Source organism: Zootoca vivipara, chromosome 5 (assembly GCF_965207765.1).
Source record: "Zootoca vivipara chromosome 5, rZooViv2.hap1.1, whole genome shotgun sequence".
In the NCBI taxonomy this organism is placed as follows: Eukaryota; Metazoa; Chordata; class Lepidosauria; order Squamata; family Lacertidae; genus Zootoca; species Zootoca vivipara.
In genome coordinates this window covers 36,749,214-36,777,027 of record NC_142588.1, presented here as the reverse complement: position 1 = coordinate 36,777,027, position 27,814 = coordinate 36,749,214, and the positions used below count along the sequence as shown (strand labels likewise).

The 27,814-nt window shown below is 44.0% G+C and overlaps 1 protein-coding gene across 3 annotated transcripts in view; it reads left to right on the top strand.

Moving 5' to 3' along the window:
* PWWP2B (PWWP domain containing 2B) overlaps nt 1-27,263 on the top strand; it is a 28,245-nt gene extending 982 nt beyond the window's left edge. For 2 of the 3 annotated variants that reach the window (XM_035137717.3, XM_035137719.3), the window contains exons 2-4: nt 2,744-3,142; nt 20,123-21,767; nt 26,676-27,263. In XM_035137717.3, coding sequence (XP_034993608.1) covers nt 3,000-3,142; nt 20,123-21,749 — 1,770 coding nt within the window. In that variant the 5' untranslated portion in view covers nt 2,744-2,999 and the 3' untranslated portion in view covers nt 21,750-21,767; nt 26,676-27,263. Of the gene's footprint in view, nt 1-2,743; nt 3,143-20,122; nt 21,768-24,271; nt 24,515-26,675 lie in introns of all 3 variants that reach the window. The other variant, XR_015950198.1, reaches the window with a different exon arrangement.
* The last annotated feature ends 551 nt before the right edge of the window (nt 27,264-27,814 follow it).

Here is a 27,814-nt window from a genome sequence, read left to right as displayed (position 1 = left end):
TGTACTTTGAAGGGGGAAAAGCATGCTTAATGTAAGAGTTGCAATCCACTTAACCCTGAGAGTATGTCCCATTGAGCTCAATAGGGCTTACTTCTGAGTAGGCATGTAGAGGATTGCACTGCCAAGGAAGCGAAATTTGCTTTAAAGGCTTTGAAGGCTGTTTTGTTGTTGCTGTTGTTGTTGTCTTGGCAGCATTGCTTGCCTTTAATTACTTCCTTTGAATGGGCTTAGCCCCCCCCCTTCTTTCCAAAGGATAGAACACTATATGTCATAGCTGCCAAGTTTTCCCTTTTCTCACGAGGAAGCCTATTCAGCATAAGGGGAAATCCCTTTAAAAAGGGATAACTTGGCAGCTATGCTATATGTTGAGGCAGAAAGGCTGCCTTTCAGCCGTCTAGGTGTGTTATTCATCTGATAAACCGTGTTAAAGGTTGTGCTAGTAAACAGATTTTTTTTGACAGCATTGGAGATTTCTATCTAAAAAAGACCCATTGCAAGAGTGGCAGGAGCAGGAGGAGCTGGTGACCTTGCAACCCCTTCTCAAAGGCAGTTGCCCTCTTTTGTTTCCCTTTGGGTACAGGCCTCAGAAAGCAATTCCACACAACACCAGGCAGAGTCCTTCAATTCCAAGAAAGCTTTGGATCTCTCCCCCCAGCCCTCCCCCAACCCCACAAGTACAGTACAGACACCCCAGTAGCTTAAACTCTTTTTGTTCAAATTGCTGTGTTTACTTATCAACCTTCCTTTTTTAACTTCCTTGTTGTTTTACCAAAAGCAGGCCCTGAGAGCGGCCTGGTCTTTTGCCCATTCTATTTTTGTTCCACTGATTGTGACCCAAAGCAAGGATGCTGCCGAATCATGATCCTGGTTTTCTTACGGAGCATGTTTTTGAAAGCATTTTATTTGACGAAGTGATTGGAGGCGGGTGGTCACTTAAGTCCCCTGGTCTTGAACATGTTATACTTGGGAGTCTAATCCCCCCTCCCCGCCCACATAAATTTGTGTTGCTTACTTACCTGTGTGGATCAGGTTGCCAGGCAGATTCACAGATGCATTAGAATGCTAAACTATCCTCCCTTTTAAATTAGCAATTCAAAAGCCTTTGATTGTATGCACACTTACTACTAGGGAGTAAATCCTATTAGTGGGGCTTACTTTTGAGTGAATATGCATAATACTGGCTGCATGTAGCAACCTTGCAAGTTAGGATTTTGTAGCTACACTGCTCATTCAGAGTACCATCTGTTGAGCCTAGACAAAGTAGTGTGTGGACTGTAACCTGGCTTTGAGCTGCTGTCCTTAACACCAAAGAGGGAGTAAGTCTGTTGAACACCCTGAGACTTGCTTCTGAGTAAGCATGCATAGGATTGCACCACTGGGGAAAAATATTATTGTAAATGTAACCCTATGCATGTTTACTCAGAAGTCAATCCCACTGTATTCAGTTGTGTTTATTCACAGGTGAGTATAGGGTAAAGGATGCTTGGCTGAAAGCAAGCAGCACCTTACTTCTGAGTAAATGTAAACAGGACTGGGCTGCTAATAAGACAGAGAGCTATGTGGAATCTGTGTCACAAAGAAGAAAGCTGGTCATAAATCTGTATTTCCAAACACAGGCGGGTTGAGCTAAAGTCATGCATCCTGTTTTGAGAACAGCCTTTTGGGAACAGCTCATACTTCATATGAAATATCTTGCATTGCAGCTGGCATTGGAAATTTCCCATGTAAGTTGGAGAAGATGACCTCTTGTCATCACACTCCGTCCACCCTCAAACTATAGAAAAAGGAAAAAGAAAAGGAAAAAATGGAGCTCAGAGGCTGGCCTGCCCACCAAATGCAAACTTGCAGCTTTTCCTACCATCTGTTTTAAGCCAACAAATCCGACGACTTTGATTTGTGCTAGTGGGAAATGTTTCTGTCCATGTAGGTGGAAAGTTTGGGGATTTGGTTACACAAGTCCTTTGTCTCAGGACGTTTTGCCCAAAGCACCATTGAAATGTACAGCTTCACCTGGAGTAAATGGTAAGGGCTGTACAGTATTCTCGACTTTCCTTTCCTGGGAATAAGCCCCTTGGAATTCAATAGGACATACCTCTAAGTATACATGGTTAAGATTTGGCCCCACTGAACTCAATGTGACTCATTTCTGAGCATGCCTGGCTACATCCCAGCTTTGAAAGGGCGAAAGTGGTGTTATGTATTTATCAACTTTAAAGGCAGCTTGAACATACGGCCCCCAGGTGTTGAAGTAGTCAGAACCTTTGTCTCCTCTGCAAACCAAAAAAAGGTTGCCCTTGCTTAACCCAGTTACCTAAAGGGAAATAAGAAATAATTCACTTTAACTATGAGCTTGTTCGGAAACCTACTGGACACAGAGAGGCATGTGTTGCAGTGTCACCCACGCCAGGTAAATAGCTAGCTTGGGGGAGGAAATCTCATGTTTTCAGCCGCTGTTATCTTTTGGGGTGGGGGTGGGGAATGCATGGAGGTTAATCTGCTTTTCCTGCTCGTTTGAAAACGCTACAGTATAGAGACGGGAGCTGTTTTAGCTCTGGACGGTCACTTGACCCTCCACGTTACCGGTCTTGCGCGTGGTGCTTCTGAGCACAAGTGTGGGGGCAGAGGGCAGCCCTCCTTTCAAGGGGTGACCCCGTTTAAAGTGGGGCGGGGAGGCAGAGGGGGCGGGAAACAAAAGCACCCCCTTGTTCTATAATCACCACCTTAATGTAGCCAATTGTTTCAGGATTCCGTCGTGGAACGTTCCCGGGAGGGAAGCATTGTGACGTCAGCGCACCTACTAATCCTCCCTGCTGAGGGGGAGCCTGGAGCCATGAGGTCATCGCAGCGGCCACTGTAGTAGCGCCAGCAGCAGCTTCAGAGGCCGGCGGGGTTGGGGGGGGAGGGGAGCTGGCCCGAGCAAGGCCGCCTGGGATCCCGCAGCCGCACTCCAGTTGCAACCCGAGGCTGCCGCCGCCGCCGCCGAGTTCCTCCGCGAAAGCATGGAGGAGGCCGACGCGAAGGAGCTGCAGGTCGGCTCCTGGCTACCCGTCCTGGTGGAGCAAATGGTCAACGACACCCTGGTGGTCACCTTGAGCTGCGGGGAGAGGCGCTTCACGGGAATCCTCCTGGATTGCACTAAAAAGTAGGCACGCGAATTTCTTTATTCTTCCTTTTTCTCCCCCTTCGCCCCCTCCCCACCACCGCCACTGCACGCGCAAAACTTCCAAAAAACGCGGGGGAGGGGAGCGGGATTGCAACGGAGAACTTTGCCTTCCCCGCCGGGGCCTGCTGCAGGGCGAGGGCAGAGCAGCTGGGCAGGAGGAGGGATTAGGCCATAATCTGATTAAAGAGTTAAAGTTGCACGGCACGTTGCAGCGGGGGAGGGGAGGAAAGTGCAGAGAGAGGGGAGGGGAGGGGAGGGGAGGCTGGCTTTTCTTGCCCCTTCTGAGCAGCAGGTTCTGGTTTCATTTTCTGTTCGAAATTCCTCGTGGAAGAAATATTTTCTCCTCTCTGAAAGCCAGTTTTCCGACTGGTGCAAAAGGCTTTCGGGTCCTCTGAAAAGGTTTCTGCAGTGAGCCATAATTTCTGTGGGTGCATGTTCTTTTGGGAAATGTGCAATATGTAGAGGAGAGGAGAAGCATTGCCTTCATATTTCAAACCAGCAAACTTCTGTGTTTCCTATGTTGGAGGGGGGGGGGGTTGCTTCCAAATGTTGCAACTTTGCTAAAAGTACCCCCCTTTCCCCCCTGATAAAGCCCCACTTTGTGCTGACTATGGGTGGCTGCTGGTGTAGCAACATGATAACCTCATGGTGTCACATGTTGCCATAATTACAGACTTCTTTGTTCAAAAATATTGCACACTTCAGAAAGCCTTTATCTTGAGTTGAAACAGCCTCAGTTTGTCATTTTTATTTTTCTGAATTTAGCAAAAGTACCGACATTGGAGTGTGTGTGTGTGTGTGTGTGTGTGTGTAGGAAACCTCATAGGTACATATACAAAGCCCTCCCCGACACACACACTTCCCAATCTACGGTTTATTATGTTTGGTGAAATCCCTACAAATGAACAAAGGTTGGTGCTTGTGTTTGCAGAGAATAATATTATCCACATGTAGTATGTATAAAATTGCCTGCTTTGCAGGATTATCAAAATGAAAGAATTTCATGTGCATAATAAATAAAGCTCCTAATGGTTTGTTAAAGTGCACATATAAGGTCCTCTAATAAAGGAGACTTGTCTTGACCAAACCAAAGCTGGAAAAGCAACCGATGATAGAAAATTGAGCTTAGCCATGTTATTGAAACACTCCTTTCTAAATAACCTGAAATGGCACTGATTCTATCTCCCTTGTACACACATTCTTTTGTCCTAAAATAGCCAAAACTTCTTTGGAATACACCCACTGCCCCAAACTGCAAATCAAGAGTGTCTACAGCAGTGATCACAAGGCACTCCTCAAATATGGTCCATTCTATTTTCTGATGAGAAATTGTAAATAAACGCCTGCCACTTCTGGAGGCCCTAAATTCATTTTCTGTAATAAGGACTTGATCTTGGTGACAGCTTCACTGTTCCCCCACCCACAGGCAGTGTGCAGCCATTAGCCTTTGACAATTATCCTGCAGGCGTTATCTCATAATTAGATATGCCAGCAGCCATTAATAGAAATGGCATGTGATTTTAACATGCCCCACCCCCACCGTGAATATTTTTCATTATTTTCAGCATGTAAACATGCACTCCATGACCAAACAATGTAAAATTTGCTTCATTGGGTGACAATATATTCAGTCTAACGGTGGGCTTCTGTGGCTCTTCTCCCCCCCCCCACCTTTCTCATTGTCCAGGTAGCTAAGTTAATGCTTCTGATATTGTCAAACTAGCCACATAAATGCTTGCATTATGTGTCCAGCCATTGCTGCAAATCAATGTGTCTACAGCAGTGATCACAAGGCACTCCTCAAATATGGTCCATTCTATTTTCTGATGAGAAATTGTAAATAAACGCCTGCCACTTCTGGAGGCCCCAAATTCATTTTCTGTAATAAGGACTTGATCTTGGTGACAGCTTCACTGTTCCCCCACCCACAGGCAGTGTGCAGCCATTAGCCTTTGACAATTATCCTGCAGGCGTTATCTCATAATTAGATATGCCAGCAGCCATTAATAGAAATGGCATGTGATTTTAACATGCCCCACCCCCACCGTGAATATTTTTCATTATTTTCAGCATGTAAACATGCTGTAAATGACCAAACAATGTAAAATTTGCTTCATTGGGTGACAATATATTCAGTCTAACGGTGGGCTTCTGTGGTTCTTCTCCCCCCCCACCTTTCTCATTGTCCAGGTAGCTAAGTTAATGCTTCTGATATTGTCAAACTAGCCACATAAATGCTTGCATTATGTGTCCAGCCATTGCTGCAGCTGTATTGATTTCTTCCTGGCACCTGAGACTCTGAAGCAAATTAACATGGGCCACAGTGCACTGGGATTTTTTTTTTTTTTGCATGCAATCCCTGTTGGAACGCATTGGACCTGTGCGAAGGCAGGGGCTCTCTCACCAAAGCCCCTTGAGTTTCCACCAGACAACCAAATGAGAAGTTTTCATGTTTGTTTGTACATTGTGTTGCTTCTCTGCCATTCTGCCGCCTCCTCTATATAGGCAGTTCCAGCCCCTTGAATGTTGGTTTCTGAGATTCACTCTTTTTTTCTCTTCTGGCTGTTGCATTATTTCAAGTTACACCACCTCCCTTTTTTAGCACAAAGCACACTACTGTGACCCACTCAGTTTAAGCTTGCTATTGAACTTAGTGCAGAATTAAGGCTGAGTAGTTTGATAGCATTGCCTCCCCTGTAGCCGGGACCTGTGGGCTCTCGGTTGCCCTCCAGCCCTCCTTCTGGTTCATGGGACTTTCCCCGGGCCACACCCCTTAACTCGCTCTGCTTTGCACCCTCCTTGAGTGTTCTTGCCTAGCTGGGATGTGTCCTTGTGCTGTGATCATGCTACTTGCTTGGCTGGATGGAGGACAGAGACAGATGTCCAAGTGTTTGTGGAAACCAGCTTAATGTACAAAGCTAATACTGTATTCATGTTCACTGCTCTGTCTTTGGCCCTGCACACCAGTGGCATGTGCCCCTCCTGCACAGAATTTGGCCCTCAGACTGAATAACATTCCCTTTCGTTGTTGTTGTTTAGTCGCTTAGTCGTGTCCGACTCTTCGTGACCCCCATGGACCAGAGCACGCCAGGCACTCCTGTCTTCCACTGCCTCCCTACATTGCTACATTCAACCCATATTTTATGGGCTTTATATACTTATGGCAATAAATCAAAGCCAGGTGATTGGTTTATATACCTGGTGCAGTGTACTGTTGTCTGACTTGCCACACTTCTCAAGCCAGGTGCCTTTGTTATAATCTTTTCAGTCTTTTTAACTCCTCTGCATTGCATCTGCTTGCTTGCTTGAGCTTATTTGATATAAATACTGTAAATGTTTCCCCCCAAATAACAGGGCAGGATTGAGGGGTCTCTGCTAATATTCTTGCCTGGGCTGGATGACAGGTTTTCCCCTAGCAGACCTTCCTGGGTAAAGGCAATGTAAACCAAGCCCTTTTGGGTTGCTTTTTAATGCAAGGCTTAAATAGCTTATCTATTGTTTTCTTTTCCAAACCTCCCAGGCAGTTCAAAAGCTTGGTGCCTATCCATTTGGAGCACAGTTCCTGGCCCCATCCCCCACCCTCTTCCTCCTCCTCCTCCTGGTTTGTTTAACCTCTTTCTGCACTTTCTTTTCAATAGGACTAAGATACTTCACATTCAGTTTAATATAGTTCTTTCCAGCCATCTAAAATGCTTCCAGAATTGCCTTGCCATCTGTTGCAGGTTGATTTATTTGGCCGGTTTAACATAATTGCCCTTTTCATACACTCCCTGGTCAAACCAAGAGCTTTGAAGTTGTTACCTGAAGATTACTTTGAAGGGGGATCCTAGAGAAGAGCGTAAGATATTGACAGTGCATTCCTCCTACCCATGTCCACTCAGAAGTAAGCCCCATGGAGTTCAGTGGACATTATTCCCAAGTAAATGTGCATAGATTGCAGAATGGCTGAGTAAGGGAAAGAACCCAAAATAAGTAAAATCTGCAGTCTCTTGCTAGACTAGAGAGCAAAAAGTATAGGTGGGAGATGAAGGAAAAGAAATGCATGTGGAAATCAATGTGATTTGAAACGGTAAGAATAGCCAAACCTGTGTAAAAGATGTAACAAGATACTAGAAGAATTAAAAGCCCAAGGAATGATGCACAAATACTGTATGACTATAAAGAACAGATCTGGGAGAGGGAAGGAAGCCCTCGTCTCTGCGCAGAGAAGTTATGGCCTGAATCACGAGGGTTGGGAAAGAGAAGAGCGGCTTCTCTTTTCAAATGACTGGTGTGCGCTGGAGTTTCTAATTTGCACTTATCAAGAGGTTGACATCGAAAGGGGGAGGGGAGTAGACCTCAGAAAGCAGCTGGACTTCCAGCTCAGCCATTTGACTCCCTGATTTATTGTGGCAGACAAATCTGCATGTCCTTTTGCTGTTTTCCTACGTTGTTAGATTCAGTATCTGAATGCCTGTACGCTTTACAGTGATTTTTTTTTTTAAAGAAATGAAACTCTGCTTATATTGCAGCTAAGTATCCACAAATGACGGGGTTGGCTTACCACTTTGTTATTGTTCTGAGGTTCCCCCATCCCTCCCTTGGCACATAGAGAGGGATTTGGAAAACACTGGGGGGGTGTCTCATTTGTGCCGCTGAGGAAGGTAAGAAAGGAAGAGACTCCTGGCGTTTCTTATCTTCTCCAAGCAGCACAGCAAATGGAATCTCTGGAGGAGATCTGTGTGCTGCTTGCTGTCCTGCTCACCAAAAGGCTGGGGACACATCCCCTGGTAAGCTGTTGAATGGATTTGCAGTCGCTTGAACATTGGTTGTCCACACAGAGGCGTGTTGAGCCCGTTTTACAATGCACCCAGCTGCTTTGCCCTCCACCCACCTGCAAGAGCAAATATTCTGCCTATGGGGTTAAATTTTGGATAAAAGGAGGTGTGCTGCCCATCCCTTTCTTTAGCCTTGTTTTGAGAAGTATTTGATTTGGGCAGGAATAATATGATAACAGGGAAGGCTTTTTCCATCCCCCCACTTCTGGTTCTCAATTGTTTATTTATTTTAAAGGGTTCTTCTAACTACTAAGTTGAGTTTTTTTGTTGCTCTCCATCTCTGTGAAACCACAGATTGTAAATACTTCTGCCTCCCCTCCTCTCCCCTCCTGCCATCTACAGTGGTACCTCGGAAGTTGAACAGAATCCGTTCCAGAAGTCCGTTTGGCTTCCAAAACATTTGGAAACCAAGGCTTCCAAAGAACGTTCGCAAACCGGAACACTCACTTCTGGGTTTGCAGCGTTTGAGAACCAAAACGGATGAGTACCAAGGCGTTTGACCACCAAGGTACGACTGTATCTATCTATCTATCTATCTATCTATCTATCTATCTATCTATCTGTTGATCCATCGATCCATCGATCCAGTTTGTTTACTTCATTTTGCATCTCAGCAAGTAAGTATTGTGAATAAACTTGCAGACTGATCCTGTGTGCCTTTTCTTGTAAGGAAGCATTACTGGGTTCTGTAGGCGAAAAAGCCCTGAGGGTTTGGAATGACAGAACAAAGGGCTGAAAACTTCTGCCAGTTGAAAGGGATTCTTAGGAGCAGGTACTCAAGAGTATGAAAGTACATCTTCCTAACTCACTCACCTCTGCTCCAACGAAGTTGTTGCAAAGATGAACTAAATCCCATTGCACCTTCCAGGCTGTATTTAAGGATGCAAATGTGGTAAATAGGTTTATACAGCACACAAGTATAATTGCTGTGCATATGAATCTTACCAGTTGCTAGAAGGCTCCCTCCTAGAGTTGGAGGGAGCCTTGTAGGCCTCCTGCTCCATCTCCCCATGTTCAGTGCAAGAAATTCAGGATCCTGCCACTCCAACAGGTGTCCATTCAGCCTCTGCTTGAAGGCTTTGAGTGATGGGGAGAGCTCACCAGCCCTCTGAGTAACTGGTTCCACTGGCAAGCTGCTCTTCTCTTAAATGCCAAAATCTACCCCCGTTTAACATAAGCCCAGCATAACGTCTCTGTAATGCAAGCATTGCAAGTGTACATATTAGCACAAGGACTGATGTGCCCCAAACCCAACACATTCTCCTCCTCACTTTGTTGATCTCCAGGGTGTGAGCATATTGGCCCAGAAAGGCAACTGGGTATTTCCAATACATAGCCTTCTGTGCTGTTTCAGCAGATACTTCTATCATTGAAGAACTGTGTTGGGAGAAGATCGGCAGTGTGGTGAAGAACTGTGTTGAGAGCCAGTGTGGTGTAGTGGTTAAGAGTGGTAGACTCGTAATCTGGGGAACCGGGTTCGCTTCCCCGCTCCTCCACATGCAGCTAGTCACACTTCTCTGAAGTCTCTCAGCCCCACTCACCTCACAGAGTGTTTGTTGTGGGGGAGGAGGAGAAAGGAGATTGTTAGCCGCTTTGAGACTCCTTCGGGTATGCAAGGTTTCCTCCCTCTCTGTTAGTCCTAAGAATGGATGGTTGAGCGTAAGCGAGCAGAGCCCAAGGCCCAGCTGTTTTGAATTTCCAGGGACCAGTCTGAAGCACTTGCTACAATGATGAGAGTGAATCTGAGTATGGGACATACTTTATTTTCCTCGTCACTGGCTAGCCATTAGCAGCCTCCTTATAAGGGGGGAGGGATTCTTTCCCAGTTAAAGGGTGTCTTGTTCCAAGCCAGCTTGGTATCTAAAACATCTTTATTTTGACATTAAGCGCACTGAACAAAACGCAAAATGGAGGCCAGGCCAAGAAGAAGGGAGCAGGTGTTAGAAAAGAGAAAGCCTGCTATTTTAAAGAGGTAGTTAACAGCTGGTTATTGAATTGTCATGCTTAGCAGTGCCCATGCTTGTTAGTCATTCATGGAGCAGAGGGAAGTGCCCTTTGGAAAGTCTGAGCTTAGATATTTAGCAGGCTTAGTCATCTGGCAGGTAGGAGTTCAGATGTGCCCTTGTTCGAGTCTTTCCTGGAACTATTTAGCATTGCAGGGATTTACCTTTGCCCTCTGCCACCCCTTGGCAGCTAACATTTGGAAGAATGACATTGACTCCTTCACAAGATAAAGTCTCTGTGGTCTCTCAGATATAAGGGGTGAGATAAATCTGTGTTTGGTGGTGCTTGTTTTTGCCCCCTCAACTGGATTTACAGCCTGTTTCATAGTCCAGCTTAAGGACTGAACAAATTAAAACCACCTTTGTGAGGGAGAATCGGCAGTTGATGTAAAGGCTAAGGCCTCTTCTTCCACCAGACAACTCTCCCCTGCAAATATATAGGATAGAATCATAGAGTTGGAAGAGACCACAAGGGCCACCCAGTCCAACCCCCTGCCAAGCAGGAAACACCATCAAAGCATTCTTGACATATGCCTGTCAAGCCTCTGCTTAAAGACCTCCAAAGAAGGAGACTCCACTACACTCCTTGGCAGCAAATTCCACTGCTGAACAGCTCTTACTGGCAGGAAGTTCTTCCTAATGTTTAGGTGGAATCTTCTTTCTTGTAGCTTGAATCCATTGCTCCGTGTCCGCTTCTCTGGAGCAGCAGAAAACAACCTTTCTCCCTCCTCTATATGACATCCTTTTATATATTTGAACATGGCTATCATATCACCGCTTAACCTTCTCTTCTCCAGGCTAAACATGCCCAGCTCCTTAAGCCGTTCCTCAAAAGGCATCATTTCCAGGCCTTTGACCATTTTGGTTGCCCTCTTCTGGACACGTTCCAGCTTGTCAGTATCCTTCTTGAACTGTGGTGCCCAGAACTGGACACAGTACTCCAGGTGAGGTCTGACCAGAGCAGAATACAGTGGTACTATCACTTCCCTTGATCTAGATGCTATACTCCTATTGATGCAGCCCAGAATTGCATTGGCTTTTTTAGCTGCTGCATCACACTGTTGACTCATGTCAACAGGATACCACATCATTGGAAACCCTATATACTCTGTGCCCCTTCAATATATGGCATGTATATACTCTGATGAGAAAAATGAGGATGTTAATTCAAGGCTCTGTAAGATGTGCTAAATAAAGGACTCTGAAACAGAACTGGAAAAGTACCTCAAATTACCATTAATAGTGGCATTGTGGCAAATTTTGTAGGTTCCAGCCTTGAGGAGGGCTGTGGAGTAACTTGGTGTAGCATTTGCACTGAAATGAATTTCACCACAGATCTTTTTGTATCGGTGTCTCCCAGGTTGAATCTCATTTTGTGGCGTTTGCCTGATAAAAAGCAACTAAGTTTCATTCTTTATCTAATGATGTCATCTGAGGTTACATTATTTATATGGTCTCTTTCTCTCTCTCTCGTGTGTGTAAATCAATTGGCTTTGTTTCCCAATATCACTATCTTCTAGGTAAACACGATACAGAATTGGAAAAATAGTGTCCTCGTCGTGATGACAAACTGCTTTTCATGTTTGTTTGTTTGTTTTACAACAAAAAGTCTCGGTTTGAGTGGAAACTTAAAATCGCAATGTAAAATGTCTCATTTTACATGTCTATTTTTAACCTGTATTCTCCCACCCTTATTCTGCTCCTTAAACACCCCCCCACTTGCCCAGCCACCCTTGCAGATGATGCTCTCTGACTTATTCCAGACACTGATTCCACTGTCAGTGGAAGAGGACTGAGCATTGCTTGTCCTGGGATTCTGATGCCCAGCCCTGCACAGCTTTGCCTCAGCATTAGGATTAGGCAGCTGGAGGCGTGTTAAATACCAGGGCGTATTTGTTCAGCTCCAAGGGCCTAATGGAAAATGTTGTTTTGATGCTGGGCCTCAGCTGACTAAGGTATGTCTTGGCTGCATAGAACGGGCACACCTTCATGAATTTTGCATAAACTAAACTGCATGCATTTTGCGCATAGATACCAAGCCACAACTGATAAAGCATGGTTGTGCCTTTGATGAAAATTGCCCGCCCATATCCGTAGCATCCAGTATTTTGTATAATGTATCTAGATGCCCTGGTGTTCTCCTTCTTGATTTGTGTTCTTCTAATAGAATTGTGGAGTTGGAAAGGGACCCCAATGATCAACCTCTTACAATGCAGGGATCCTAGCTAAAGAATCCCAGATAGATGCCCACCCAACTTCTGTTTAAAAACCTCCAGGGAAGGGAGAGCCCACTGCCTTGTGAGAAAGTCCACTCTGCTGTTGAAACAGCTCCCAACATCAGAAATAATAATAATAATAATAATAATAATAATAATAATAATAATAAATATTTATACCCTGCCACTCTGGGCGGCTCCCAACAGAATAAAAAAGCAATAAAATATCAAACATTAAAAACTTCCCTAAACATGTTTATTCAGAATCTCCTTTTTTTTTGTAATTTTAGTCACCAGAGCAAGCTTGCTCCATCTTCCATGTGACAGCCCTTCAGATATTTTAGTCTCAAGTTTCCTTTAATTTTTTTTAAAAAATTTACTTGCCAAAAGGTTCATTAAAACAATCTGTCTAATGAAGTGAAATATCAAGCCAGTGAGCATGCTACTTCTTAATTTCATTTTTGGGGTAGGTTCTGATTATAATTATTATAATAAACATAATTTATTCCCCAGCCACTCTGGGCAACTCCCAACAGAATATTAAAAACACGATAAAACATCAAACATTAAAAACTTCCCTAAACAGGACTGCCTTCAGATGTCTTCTAAAAGTCAGGTAGTTGTTTATTTCCTTGACATCTGATGGAAAGGCATTCCACAGGGCGGGCACCACTGCCGAGAAGGCCCTCTGCCTGGTTCCCTGTAATCTCACTTCTCGCAGGGAGGGAACCACCAGAAGGCCCTTGGAGCTGGACCTCGGTGTCCGGGCAGAATGATGGGGGTGGAGACGCTCCTTTAGGTATACTGGGCCGAGGCCATTTAGAGCTTTAAATGTCAGCACCAACACTTTGAATTGTGCTTGGAAACATTGTTGTTGTTGTTGTTTAGTCGTTTAGTCGTGTCCGACTCTTCGTGACCCCATGGACCATAGCACGCCAGGCACTCCTGTCTTGCACTGCCTCCCGCAGTTTGGTCAAACTCATGTTCGTAGCTTCGAGAACACTGTCCAACCATCTTGTCCTCTGTCGTCCCCTTCTCCTAGTGCCCTCAATCTTTCCCAACATCAGGGTCTTTTCCAAGGATTCTTCTCTTCTCATGAGGTGGCCAAAGTATTGGAGCCTCAGCTTCACGATCCGTCCTTCCAGGGAGCACTCAGGGCTGATTTCCTTAAGAATGGATAGGTTTGATCTTCTTGCAGTCCATGGGACTCTCAAGAGTCTCCTCCAGCACCATAATTGGAAACATACTGGGCACCAATGTAGGTCTTTCAGGACCGGTGTTATATGGTCCCGGCGGCCACTCCCAGTCACCAGTCTAGCTCCCGCTGATTGATTGAGTGTGTTTGTCTCCATGCTGGAAATGTGTGTTGAGGTGAGTGCCCTATCCCTTTACCCCATATAACCCAGGCTCTTCCCATGTTGTTGACCTACAACTCCCATGATCCCTGACCTCTGTCCACGCTGCTAGAGGCTGATGTTAAGTGTGGCCTAAAACAGCTGGAGGACATCGGGTGCTCATGCTACTACCAATTTGGATTGTGCGAACGTCTTTGTAAAGCTTGAGTGCTTGGGGTTTTGTCAGTCAGTTCTCAGTCACACACAAATAAGATTTTAGGGATGTGTGTGGCCTGTCCTGGCTGCAGTATAGCATGCCCATTTTAGTAACTGGCTCCTCTGAGCATAGAGAAGGAATAGTAGATGTTGAACATCTTTATAGTTGATGGAAAAGGAGCCATGGCTTTGGAGAGGGCAGGTCCATGTTTACAGCCCATAAATTTTTAGGAGATGCCTAAAAGGAGAGATCATTTTGGCTATGTGTGTTAATGGCAACTTTCTTGAAGGCAGCAGTGAAAGCCGCCTCTCTCTGCAAAGCACCACTCTAATTCAAAAATCTCTGTTAAGATCAGGGCAATAATATCCTCTTGGGATTAAAATAGTTCCGTCTTAAGTATTCTTCTCTCCCCCTCCCAGGGCATACTGAGGAACAATTGAGGGTATTGTTCTCTTTTATACCACTGACACTTTCAGAAGTAGACCAGTGCTGTAAGGAGTACAATTGCTCTCTCTGAACATTTACTTGCTGTCTCAAATGCAGTAGCCAGAGATGGCAACACTGTGGGGGAATAATAAATGGGATTCTGAACCAAGAAAACACACATTCTCTACTGTAGAAATCTGATTTGCTCAATTCTGGCTTCAGTTTTTATTTTGCCAAATGAAAGCTTTGCAAAGGAAATATTTCCCCCCTCAATAAGGGACTAGTGAAAGATTTGACAGGAAACATGCTAAACATATGGGAAAGAAGAGACTGAAGTTATGTTTCAGGTTGTGCTTTGTGCTGCAGTGAAGATTCGAAAAGTGATCATTTTTTAAAAAAAATATTTTGGAAAATAAAGTTAAGATCTTCATGAAGTGGAATTACTCCATAGGTTCAGTGAACCTTTTGGGTGAAGTCGGTATACTTGTTCCTTGTCCAAGGGCACTAATATCTGGAAATCCTTTTCATTCAGTGGATGGAAGCAGCTTATAAATGCCAAGGAACAGATGCACAGATCATGCCCTTCCATTGAAACGAATGGAGCTGCTTGCTTGCATCTCTGTAAGCATTTGAGCTTATGAATTGAATGGCACCCTGCTAATCAGAAGTAAAAAATTATCTGAAATAGCCAAGGCACTAGACTGCAGTTTTGGATGGCAAATATGGTTTGATAACTTTCAAAAAGATGATTCTGTATTGCTTGCATACTTTTCTTTGCGCCCATCAAGGTTGACTAGAAATTTTGCAAAAGCAGCTTTCATCCCTGGGGAGTTTGTGGAAGCCAGTATCATTGATTCAAAAAGAACCCAAGTGCCAACATTAGGGGGTTTTGTGGTTTGTTTGTTTTTTAATGACCTTGCACTTCAGGCCATATAATGTATCTTGGTAGACTAATTTCCAGGTGGCGCTTTTATGGAGACCTGTGACTCATGTTGCATGCAAACCTTTCCCCCAGGCACAGAAATGGCACTCTGGAGTGCTATTGCTGCCTGGATTTGACCCCTAAATTGCAGGCCTGAGTACAAAGTGGTTGGTACAGTCTCCCACACAAGAGAGCTGAGTCTTCAAAAGCTGGCTGCCAGTATTACTTCAGTCTCCCCTGTGCTAGGCTTCAGTCAGCCAAATGTCGTGTTGGCCTCTTTTCTGCTGTCCTGCTGCAAGACATTTTGATAGCTCTCTGAAACATAGATTCATCAAAAATGAGTAGAAACAAGATTTCTGAAACAAGAGGAATGCTTTGTTGTTGTTTTTAATGATGCACACATGCTGAGTGTCTGACTAGGTCTGGGGAGACCCGGGTTCAAATCCTTATTATGTTGTCTAGCCACCTGGATGATCTTGGCTAGTTCATCACCGCTCCTACTGACCTACTTCACAGAGTTGATATGGGGATAAAATGGGTGGAGAACAATGTATGCTTCCCTGAGCTTCCGGAGGAAAGGTGGTGTGTAAATGTAAGGAAAAGAATAAATCTTAGAGTCCCTCCTTTGTGAGAGAGAAATAAAAATGCTTCTCTTCAAGATTATGTGCAACCATGTACCTGTTTCATGGATTAACTCCCCCCCCCAAAAAAAATTAATTGACTGATTAATTAATTAAGTAGAAGCAAGTGAAAACAGCATGCTCTTTAATTCTGGGATTTAAGCTTACAGCTTTTCCAGTTAAACTGGAATTCGGGAGGCGTGGCAGAGTGAATTAAAAGAACAATAAAGGATTGGATCAGGAAATGCCATCTCAACCTTGTTCCACGAATTCATTTGATTATGTGTATATACCCTAAGCATCTGCAACATGTACAGATTTCCTTGTGATCAGTAAGCTGCAATTTGTTAGGGTTCTAGGTCATTTGGAGAGAGCCATGCCTGTACAAGTGGTGTACACATGCACGCGCGCGCGCACACACACACACACACACACACACACACACACACACAGGTTAGTGTAGACAATTGGGAGAATGAATTGAAGCCAGGAGCAGGGACAGCCATTGCGATCCTGATTCTCTTCACCTCCCTGTTTGTTTTGAGATTGCTGTGTATTAAATTGAACAATGTTTTGCACTGTTTGGGATTTGGGGGGCTTGTCTCTCTGTGTTTGTTGGCTTTGGCTCTAAGAGACTTGCCGCCAGTAGGTTTGAACCCTTGGGCAGTTCCACCAGACATAGCATAGTGAAATTAATTTCAAACAGGCCACCTCCTGACTTGAGCATTTTGGATTCCGGTCAGATTATTTCCTGTAGAAATTTAGGCACATGATGGCCTCTCCCCTCTGCAAGGACAAAGGACCTGTGAAGGTGATCTGCCCTTGGAGGCTAATGGCTTCTGATGGGATTCCTGAACATTCTTGTGGATTTACTGGCAATCCTGTCTAAGCTCTGTTCACTCTCTGGAATAGAGGTAGATTGTGTGGTTGACAGGATCCTGTCCTCTTCTACTATGCAGAGCACTGAGAACTTGGTATATACAACGGAACTGCAGTTGCATTATAAAAGCATGACTTTAGTTTTCTCTTTGTTCTGCGCTGCTTTTTAGAATTGTTTTTTTGTATTTTGTCCTTCTATTGCACTGTGCATGGCTCAGAGGCCGTTAGTTATTGGGTGGCTGAAGAAATTGCAGTAAGTAAATGATTCCTTTAAGTTATTACAACCAGAGTGACGGCCATTTTGGAAGCCACTTGAGACAAAGGTGGAACATGAAGGAAGATGGTACATGGTGTTCGGTTGAGGAGCTTCTGAGTAAAAGGTTAGATGGTGACTCACCATCTCTAAAAGAAAATTAAGTCAGTTGGTCACATTTAGGTCACATCCCCAACTAAAGAACATTGTACTTTGGCCATATTTACAACATCCCACCTGCTCTCCTACCTTTGCACCTAAACCTTTGACATTTAATGTGAAACGGGAAGGCCTTCAAAGAGGGAACTTTTAGAGCAAGATGAGTTGCCAAATGAGAAAATTACCGGCAATAGGTTTAGAGCAATTGGAAATGCCACACATTCTGGCTGTTTAAATCTCATTTGTAGGCCTATGTATATTAATAATTTGGTGGTTAATGGGCTGAATAGTTATATATATTTTTTGTTTCGTTTTTTAACTTCAGGGCAAAAGTAGAAGTTATATTCAGATCCACGCCATGCACAGATTATAGACTACAGTGGTACCTCAGAAGTCGAATGGAATCCGTTCCGGAAGTCCTTTCGACTTCCAAAACATTCTGAAACCAAGGCACGGCTTCCGATTGGCTGTAGGAAGCTCCTGCAGCCTATCAGAAGCCGCGTAATCAGACGTTCAGGTTCCAAAGAACGTTCGCAAACCGGAACACTCACTTCTGGGTTTGCAGCGTTTGGGGGCCAAGGCGTTCGACTCGCAAGGCGTTCGATTTCCGAGGTACAACTGTATATGGGTTTGCACCAGGCTGTTGAAAATCCTAACCTTCGATATATCATTTCTTTAACTCCTTTAACTTATCATTGTAATGGCTGTTAACATCCATGCCATTTCAGCTTTGGGGATGGCAAGAGGTTCTTCCACCCAAGTCTGGGCAATTTGACACACACACCCCGTTCCCTGCCATGGCACTGTGGTGTTCAGGAGGGACTCTTGACCATTCAGAGAGGCTTTGGGTGGGTTGAAGGGGGACAGAGGAGAGGTGAAAGAGGAGTTTGCTTGGTCTTCAGATCCAAGTTGCAGGCAACAGTTGCCACCAACCTACTGAACATTAAACACTTTTACCCTAATCCTCCTTTATGCCTTTAAACCCGTCTTCTCCTCAAGCGGATGAGATAACTGACCGGCTGCTTTAAAATAATTTTTTCATTTCTAAGCATTTTTCTGACCTTCATCAAAAGCCTGCTTCTAAACAAATATTCAGCAGTCTCAGTTGCTTCAAGCTTTTGCTTGCTATTAAGGGCTTTACTTGAAAGAAGATTATACAAAAAAAAGGTTTATTTTATAAGCCTTATTTTCAACAGTCTGGGTTTATTTCCTGTGGGCTAATCTAGTCTAAATGGGGGGGAGGTGAGCGACATCAAATAGACAAAGGTATGTTTTTCATTCTAATGAAACGGACCCATGTTTGTCCGTCCTCAATTTACTCATTAATGATATGATATAAACAGGAATTGCATTTTAAAAGGCTGGGTATCTGGAATGTAGAGCATGAGTTGAAATGACTGTTACCCTTACTTCTTCCCCATTGTCTTCATAAATTGCAAAGAGAGAACACCCATTCCTCTTAGGATGGTACTTATGACCCCCTTGCTGCTCCCATGATGCTGAAATAGTGGGGAGAGAACACTGCCGTCACTCAGATTTGGCTTTGTGATGGTGCCACATAGCCAATGAGGTTGGCCTATATAATGCCTTTGCTCTGATTTGGCTTCAGAAGTCAGATCTTACTCGAGACTGTCTGTCGCCTTTTGAGCCAGAGAGTTCACTAGAAAACTTTCTGCTCCACCCTTACGTGGCCTGAGAACAGCTAGTTCATTTCTTTCAGGTGCAATATAATTTACAAACTTCAGGATTCCTCATGGGAGCTGAGTAACAGGAAAAGAGCCAGTAAGGTGTTCCTTGGGAACTAGTTACCCAGAAATTCTGGGGCACCTAGAAGAACAACTGGTTGCGTAGACTTTGTGATGAGTAATGAGTTTTATGTCTGGTGCAGAAGTCCATCATCAAATGAATGCCCCAATAAATAAGATGTCACAGTCCTTGCTGTCCTCAGTTTAAAAGCTTTTGTCTTAATGGGTTTTTTGTACCTATATATGTAACCCCAACAATCCTCACTCTTCACTCTTGCTTCTTTCTCCACATTGTTTTGTGTGTGAGAGCATGCTTTACCACAGGTTGGAATTATTCATATGGGGGGAGAAGTAGCTTTGTCACCTGACACCGTAATGATTGTTGTGTGAGGACTGCTTTTCCTTGAGAGTTCCCAAGCAATGCTAAGTTTTTTTGGGGGGAAAGGGCCACAGCATAAGAGTCTATCTTGAGAACTTGATGGCTATGTGCAATTCACCCTTCCCGTGTTGTGCATGCTTTTCATTGGAACTTTTTAGTGTGCAACACATAGTGTTCGAAATTAGCCAGGCGCATTTTGCATCTGGAGGTGCATTCCTGGGGATAATTGGGTCTTTACTGTTTTCACAAACTAATACCCCATCTTGTAGAATTCTATGAGTTATATTTTATCTGCACAATCGAGTGAATTTCAGGAACCAAAATGCTATTTGTGTGCAGCCTGAGCAGGAGCAGAGAAAAATGCTATAGTTAACTATTGTAGCTTGTCTTCCCTTTCCCCACCCCACTGCCCTGTTCACAGTTGTGAAGAATATTCTTAATGTTATGTATGGTCCATGTCACCATTAAGAAAAAAAAGAGGTAGGAATTGGCTAGCATATATGTAGACTGTCCTTGGATAAAGTGACTTTTCTTTAAGTTCTCAAAGCTCTTAACCTAGCTCAAGCTTGTCATCTGAACTTGCCAGATGTCACAGTTGGTCCATCATTTGAAAAATAAGACTTTAGAGCTGCCTAGCCCCCAAATGGTAACTAGACAGTCCACTTTGGCGACTATAACCTTGGTTTAAGGAACCATTTGGCCCCTAGCTTATATATCTGAGTTTCTAACACTGGCCACACATGGGAGGAATCTTTAGCGCACAGCTTTGCTTGGGCTCTCCATACAAAGAGCAAAGGTGATACTCTTCAGAGTAGGTGATACTCTTCAGAGTTGTAAGATAAGAAGGACGCTTTCAAATTCTGCAGTGTAGAAATATTTCAAAACTGTTCTCTCTGTAATTTTTAGGGATGGTTAAATTGATTCTGATCTTGTGTTTCTCTCTCCCCCTCCCCCACCTTTTATTTTGTTTCCTACCCATGTTGCCCTAGGTCTGGGTTGTTTTGTGTTCCACCAGCTTCGTTACCAAAGACAGATGAGCTTCTGGATAAAACTTGCACTAACGGGACGTCTGAAGACAGGCAGCCCATACAGCTGGAGACTGGGCAGTGGCCTTTGGATGAAAAGCCTTCCAAAGTCAATGGCGAGGAACAAGTTCCCCCCCTCTTGCCTCCACCGCCGTCGGGCAACGTTCTTCCTTACCCTCCCTATTTTGAGGGAGCCCCCTTCCCCCCTCCGTTGTGGCTAAGGTGCTCATATAATCAGTGGGTGCCTCAGCCCCCTCCAAGGACTATAAAAAGGACAAAGCGACGCTTGTCCCGCAATAGAGACCCTGGTCGGCTCATCATGAGCACCATTAGGCTGAGGCCTAGGCGAGTGCTCTGTGAGAAGTGCAAGAACACCCTGAGCCCAGAGGAGGGGAACAAGGCCAGACAGAACACAAAAACCAGGAGGAAGCTGAGCATCGAGGACAAGGAGCAAAAGAGGCACAGCGAGTCTGACTACGGAGAGAAAAGGGGCAAAAGAGAGAAGCGGGAGGATGAGAAGTTCCCCCGGGAGTTGATGCACCGGACTCCGGTTATAAAAATATCTTACAGCACCCCACAAGGTAAAGGGGAGGTGGTGAAAATCCCCTCCCGGGTTCATGGCTCAGGGAAGCTGTTTTGTCCTCAGAGCAGAGGGGAGGACCAAGAGGAGACCAGAGACTCGGAAGGGGATCGGGAAACCAAATGTTTTGTGGATAAGTCTGCAGGCGGTCAGCTTGCTTCCATTCCAAAGTTAAAGTTAACCAGGCCTGTGCATTCCAGTGCAGATGTTCCACCTCCCAAGATCAGGCTGAAACCCCATCGGATCAACGAAGGGGACAACGTTTCAATTTACAAAGCGGAACTTATCGACCAGATGAATGTCCTTCCCAGTCGCAGAGAGTCTCGGGCTTCTTCTTTTTATACCGATGAGTCTGCGGATAGAAGTTTAGCCGAGATGTCTTCAGGGAGCTCCTGTGAAGACGACGACTTCAAAAGGTTTCCCCAAGGTAAAGATGGACACGATAACTTGGCTTTCCTTATGAATTACCGTAAGAGGAAAGCGGATTCTTCTAGCTTATCAGTGTGTAGCAATGACAGCCTAGACGAATCCAAATCTTCCAGCTCGGAAGTAACATCGCCAGACATGTGTGACTTTTTACCTGGCGACGATGCGTCCGTCTCTTCATCCTCGAAAGATGAGCGAAAGATTGTGCCCCCATTAACAGTTAGACTGCACACACAAAGTGTCGCAAAGTGTATCACTGAAGATGGAAGGACTATTTCAATCGGGGATATTGTTTGGGGCAAAATCCATGGCTTCCCCTGGTGGCCGGCCCGTGTACTCGACATAAATGTCAGCCAGAAGGAGAATGGAGACCCTTCCTGGCAAGAAGCAAAAGTTTCATGGTTTGGTTCTCCAACGACATCTTTCTTGTCTCTCTCAAAACTCTCCCCTTTCTCTGAATATTTCAAACTGCGATTTAATCGTAAGAAGAAAGGGATGTATCGGAAAGCTATAACAGAAGCTGCCAAGGCAGTGGAACATCTGACCCCAGAAATAAGAGACCTCTTAACGCAGTTTGAGACATAATTTTGGCTTCAGTTACAGGTAAGTGCGTTTGGGAGACAACACGAGCATTACACAAGCTGATTTAAGCACCTGTGTGATTAGAGTTTGTTTTTCAGAGTTTTTAAAAGTGAGAGGGATGGACCGCTTCAGTGGGAATTAATCAAAGGAGCTGCATAGAGCACTATTAAAAGTGTGTGCATTTTGGGGGTATCTTGCACTGTGATATCAAAGTTTGGGTATATTAAGTGCTTAGTCTTGGTCACTACCAAGTCACCCCAGAGTATCTTTCCCATCTTTTGAAATGTGACTGGAAAGTTTGGAGTTAGAGCTTTTTCGGGCGGGGTGGTGGTTAAGTCACCATTTATTAGAGAGCTTGCCAAATACCCAGAAAAATCATCTCCTCCTTTTGTTCTGTAGTTTGGGTTATCTCAGATCCATAAAACTTTTCTGGTCAACTCTTTTGTTAAGCCAAACCAGTCAATTCAGCAAAAACCATTCCCTCGAAAATGGTTTCAAGGGCTACTGAAGATGGCCGAGAGTTGGATGAATGAATGAACAGCTCAGCTGGATGAATGCAAGGAAATTGAGGAAGCTCCGGAGGAGATCGCTTCATGTAAATCGAAGGGGTTCTCTTCTTAGCAAAGGCTGGGCCTCTGACCGTGTATCTTAATTCTAAGGGATTTTCTCAAACTGCAGGCAGTAATGGTGCTGAAATAAAAGTGCTAATGTAATTTGGGTTTTTTTAAAATCTTTTTTTCCCCTGTAGAGGGCTATTGTTGTGGGGGATCAGATGCAGTCATTTCAAACTGGTTTTCACGTGATAGACTGGAAAGAAAATGCTTAGTGGGAAGTCAGGGTAATAACTGCAGTTATCTGACCTAGAAATAGATAATCTATGATGACCAGCTGCACTCTGGTAGTGTGGAGCCCTGCTGTTAAGCAGCCACTAAATGTAATGTGTAACTGTCAGGGGCTAATAAGAATGCAGGGCTGCATAACGAAGAAAGGCCAATTAGTGTTTTAGCAGGTGGCCAAACAGAATTTATGGTAGACGGATTCGGAGTTTGGTTTTTGTTTTTGCAATCTTGGTCACAGATCTGCCGTAATTGAATAAAATGCTTGCGAGAAGTGCAAGCTTTATATTATTATAGCCCTATAATTTTTTTCCTCCTTCCCTTTTGGTGCTCTGTAGCATCGCCAATATGACACCAACGTACGACGGTCTCTGTGTTGGTGGAGCTTTTGTCCTGTTTCCATATTTCTGAGGATAGAACCCTATACTAGCTTACACAGGGGCAAGTTCAATTGAACTCAGTGGGGCCTACTTCTAAGTAGGTATTATAGGATTGCACTGTCAGAAATGTCCTTAGTTTGGGTTGTCTGTGTGTGTGTGTGTGTGTATATATATATATATATATATCAGTCCTACTCCTGTCTAGCTTTTGGAATCATGAGAAATGTAATACAACTGAGATGAGTTAAATTGAAGTTGTCAAGACAAAAAGGCTGGTTTCTTTGAGGAGATAAATCAGTGGTGTTGGCTTTATTGGGTGGGTGGCTGGGGGGGTACAAATTCCCATGCTGAAGTTCATTAAAAGACATAATTAATGGGAATTGTTGAAGAGAGAGACTGTCATTGTCCCTTGACAATGGGCCATCTAGTAAAGGTAAAGGACCCCTGGACAGTTAAGTCCAGTCAAAGGCGACTATGGGTTGGCGGTGCTCATCTCGCTTTCAGGCGGGGGGAGCCGCCGTTTGTCCACAGACAGCTTTCCGGGCCACGTGGCCAGCATGACTAAACCGCTTCTGGTGCAACAGAACAACCATGATGGAAACCAGAGCCCACGGAAATGGCGTTTACCTTCCCGCCGCAGCGGTACCTATTTATCTACTTGCACTGGCATGCTTTTGAACTGCTAGGTTGGCAGGAGCTGGGACTAAGCAACAGGAGCTCACCCTGTTGCAGGGATTCAAACTGCCAACCTTGCAATTGGCAAGCCCAAGAGGCTCAGTGGTTTAGACCACAGCGCCACTGCTCTCTCCTCATCTAGTCCCACCCCCTGCAGTGCAGGAATCTCAGCTAAAGCATCCATGAGAGATGGCCACCCAACCTCTGCTTGAAAAACATCCAAGGAGCCCAGCAGTGAGCAAGGTCTTCCTTTTGGTGCCCTTGTGGTTTGAACTGGAGGCATGCTGGCCAGCTTAAGAGCATTGAGAGTGTGAACTAGAGTGCATCTAGCTGTCTAGCTCTGCTGTAGCGCATTGCAGGAAAAGATTGGTAAAAGTAAGCAAGCTGTCAGCCAAAGAAGCTTCTCTGCTATTGCTGGTCTTCTCATTGAGGAACCTGATAAGTTTCCAAGAAACCATAGGGTTCCCTGGGAAACAGTTTAGAAAACCCAGCTCTGAAGTGTAGGTACATACTGTATTGCTAAACACAGCAAGCCTTGAAGAGTCTCTTGTGATGACTTGTATGTTCTGTGTGGCCACAGTTTTTCTTTATGTATTTGGTCCAGAACTGAATAAGTATTTTATGTGATTTACAGTGCAGTTGATGTACTCCAAGCTTGTTGGATCTACTTCGTTCTTGGTGGTGGTTGTTTCACTGCAAACCCAAGGTCCACTAACCAGAGTAGCTCAGCACTTGGAATCAAGGAATAGGATTCCTCTGAGTTCAGCCCAGGAAACTTGTTTTCAGCACCAGAATGGAGCTTGCAGTCCTTTGACCCAGAGAACCCACTCCTGTTTTTCACCTAAGCTTTCATTGTTTCAGCAGTCTAATTTAGAAGGTGGGATCCTTTTTGTTGTTGCTTTAATAACTGGGAGTTTGCTCACCTGCTGCAAATCTACCTTCTGCCAGCCCCTGGTTTAGTAATGTAATTATTCTGTTCTTGCTTTTTTTATTATAAACTGAAATTAATCATGAACTCTGGAGTTAGATTTCTTTTTCTTCTTAGAAGTCATGTTATCTGATGTATCTTGCAGCTTCGGGGCTTGTCTCCAAGAATATGGTCACCCAAAATTGTTCTTTTGTTGTCAAAAACAATGGTCTTTAGCTTTTGATTGTAATATTTGGACTCGATCCATCTCTGTGGATTTATGAAAGAGGCATTTGTTTCAGGAAGAGACCTCTTTACTTAAGGCATCAAAAAATGTAGAGTTATTTATTAAACTTCTGTAGATGTTGAAAAGCTGGGGAAAGTTACATAATCACGAGTATATTTAATTAGAATGTTCTTTAGCCTGTCTTTCATCATACAGTCTCAGGATGGGTTAAAATCATTTAAGACAAAATGTACAATCAGATCCAAATATCCCTAAAATCAACTCTTAAGAGATACAGAATATGTTTTGTGGTTGGACACTGGACAACCTCAGCAACAACAAAAGGCAAAATGAAAATTCAGTGGCCACTGGTTCTAAAAGGAGTACATTATTGTGATTATTTTAATTTTTAAATTTCTACCCCCCCCACTTCCTCCCAAAAGAGCTCAGGGTGGCAAACAATACAATTGAAAATAAAATAAGAACATCTAAAAACAATTAAAATCTTGTAAAACAATCACATACTCTTACAGCTAACGATTTCAAGGTTGCCATGAACAGTATCTCTCAGCCATCAAATACTTGGGTAGACAGAAATGTTTTCAATTTTTTAAAACATTTTGACAAATTTAATTCCCATTTCTAAAGCAGCAGGTATGTCTGGCAAGAATTATTCCAAAATTAAGGTAACTTCATTCTAAGTGTTTTGAAGGCTTCTTTTCAGTTGTCAGCACAAGCTGATATTGCATGTGAAGATTACCGTAACTTACTTCGATGCGCATACTGCTCCTGCTTCCTTTTTGTGAAATTCTCGAGAAATAAGAAATCTCTCTTGCTTTACAGTGTAAATTCTTTCTGGAAATGGATCTTGTCAGCTCTCCCTCTCTGTTTCTCAAGCTGGTTATGCTTTAAAATGCCAAAGTATTTAATATATTATAAAGTATGTTATGTGCATTTTGGTCTGTTCCTATCAAGCAGCACAATTCTATATCGGTCCACTCAAAAATAAGTCCCGTTGAATTCAATAGGGATTTCTCCTAGGTAAGTAGGTATGTGATTGCAGCCTTATTTGTGATGTGGTGTGCTGCAAAACATGCTCGGCGTTGCTCAGTAAAACAAATCTTCAAATGGGGGGTAGCCTCCTCCGGATATTGTTGGGTCTGCAGTTCACTTCCGCCTCAGACCGCTTGGCCATCGGGACTGATGGAAATTGTAGTCCAGTAGCAATTGAGTGGCACCAGATTGCCTACCCTGATATAAAAATGAATGACTGGAAGAAATATGTGCCAACTTATCAGTGTAAACAGAGAGGGAGGGAAGAGTTTTTGAGGAACTGCAACATGGGACAAGGAATGCTAAGGGCCAAAGTCGTGTCTGTCATAGGGCGGGATTGAAAGATGGATCTTCAAGCATGTTTGCAGGTGTATAACAAAATCTGAAGTAATACATGCAAAGAGCAGAAGGTCTGTGTTCATGCGTCTCACTAAACCAGGGAAGAGGAACTTGGGGCTCTTCAGATATTGCTGGACTCCATCATCACTGACCATTGCTAACTGGTGCTGATGGGAGCTGGGAGTCCCAGCAGTATCTGAAAAGCTGCAAGCTCCCCAACACTGAAACATGGTTTAGCAAGATGTGTGAGCAGATTTGATTAGTCAGATTGTTATTGTTCTTCTCTTTAAAAAAATATGTAGTGTGTGTGTGTTTTTTGTTTAGCTTCTTCTTTTAGACTGAGCAGCTCCATAGAGTCTCTGTGCCTTCTTTCAAGTTTGCTGTGACCAATTTAGACTGTGAAGCCCCGCGCTATATTTGGACCGGTGGCTGTGTGTACATTTCTGGTGACAATTCTGGTCTGAGTGTGCAGTGCCGCTTTCAGTAACCTCTCCCTCTTTCACTTTCTTCAAGGTAACAGAAGATAAGACCACAGCTGTCCTAGAGTTTCACAAAGTCTGTAAACATCCCGACACACACTTCCCTGGGAGAATCTTAAGGTTTCCGTACTCGTGGCAGCAGGATGGGTTTTCGGACTGGCCCGCAGCTCATAATCTGTGAAAGTTATAACAAGCACCTGGACTGCTTAGTAAAAGGCCCTCCGCGGGCTAGTCTGACCAAAAGTCACAAAGCTACTTAACACGAGAGAAGCAAACTTGGCGAGTGCTGTTTCAGTGGACTTGGGGGGGAAATGAAATACAACACCTCGGAATGTATTTATTACCTATGAAATGTTAGCTACTCTTGATAATTCCCCTGTTCCTCTCCCCCTTCCCCTTCCCCTACACGCACACAAAAACACAAACACACACGTTGCTGCTTCTGCTGCTTGTATGTAACAAGATCTCTCTCACACTCTTGTTTTTGATTTTAACACCACAAAACTGTTTACTCCTATTATGTACACTTCTGCAAGGGAAATGCAATAGAATGGAACCGGTGTAGTCTTAAGTTAAAAATGGACTCACTTTTGCGTCTATTAAACCACGGAAAAATAAGCAACGCATCATCCCTGGGTGGCTTTTATTCAAAACAACAGGCCATGGCCTCCTTTGTCAGCTTTTGCATGTGAAATCTTGCCAAACTCCCTTCTCATCACAGCTTTGGCTGTCCAAGTAAAGAGCTTAGACCAGGGTGGTGGGGAACCTGAAGCTTTCCAGATGAGGGCCTGGATAGCTCAGTTGGTTAGAGCGTGGTGCTGAAAACACCAGGGTTGCAGGTTCAATTCCCATATGGGACAGCTGTGTATTCCTGGATTGCCGGGGGTTGCAATAATAATAATAATAATAATAATAATAATAATAATAATTAATAAATTTATTTGTATCCTGCCCTCCCTGGCCGAGGCCGGGCTCAGAGCAGCTAACATCATAAAAACAACACAATAAACATAAAAACAGACATCAATTATTCAGACAAGTTAAAATCCAGGCAGGTGGCAGTTTTCAGGGTGGAATTGAGAGTGGTTAATAATTGACTAGATGATTCTCAGGGTCGCTTCCAACTCTGATTCTATGTAGTCATACTGTCCCTTTCATGAGCCAAATGATCAG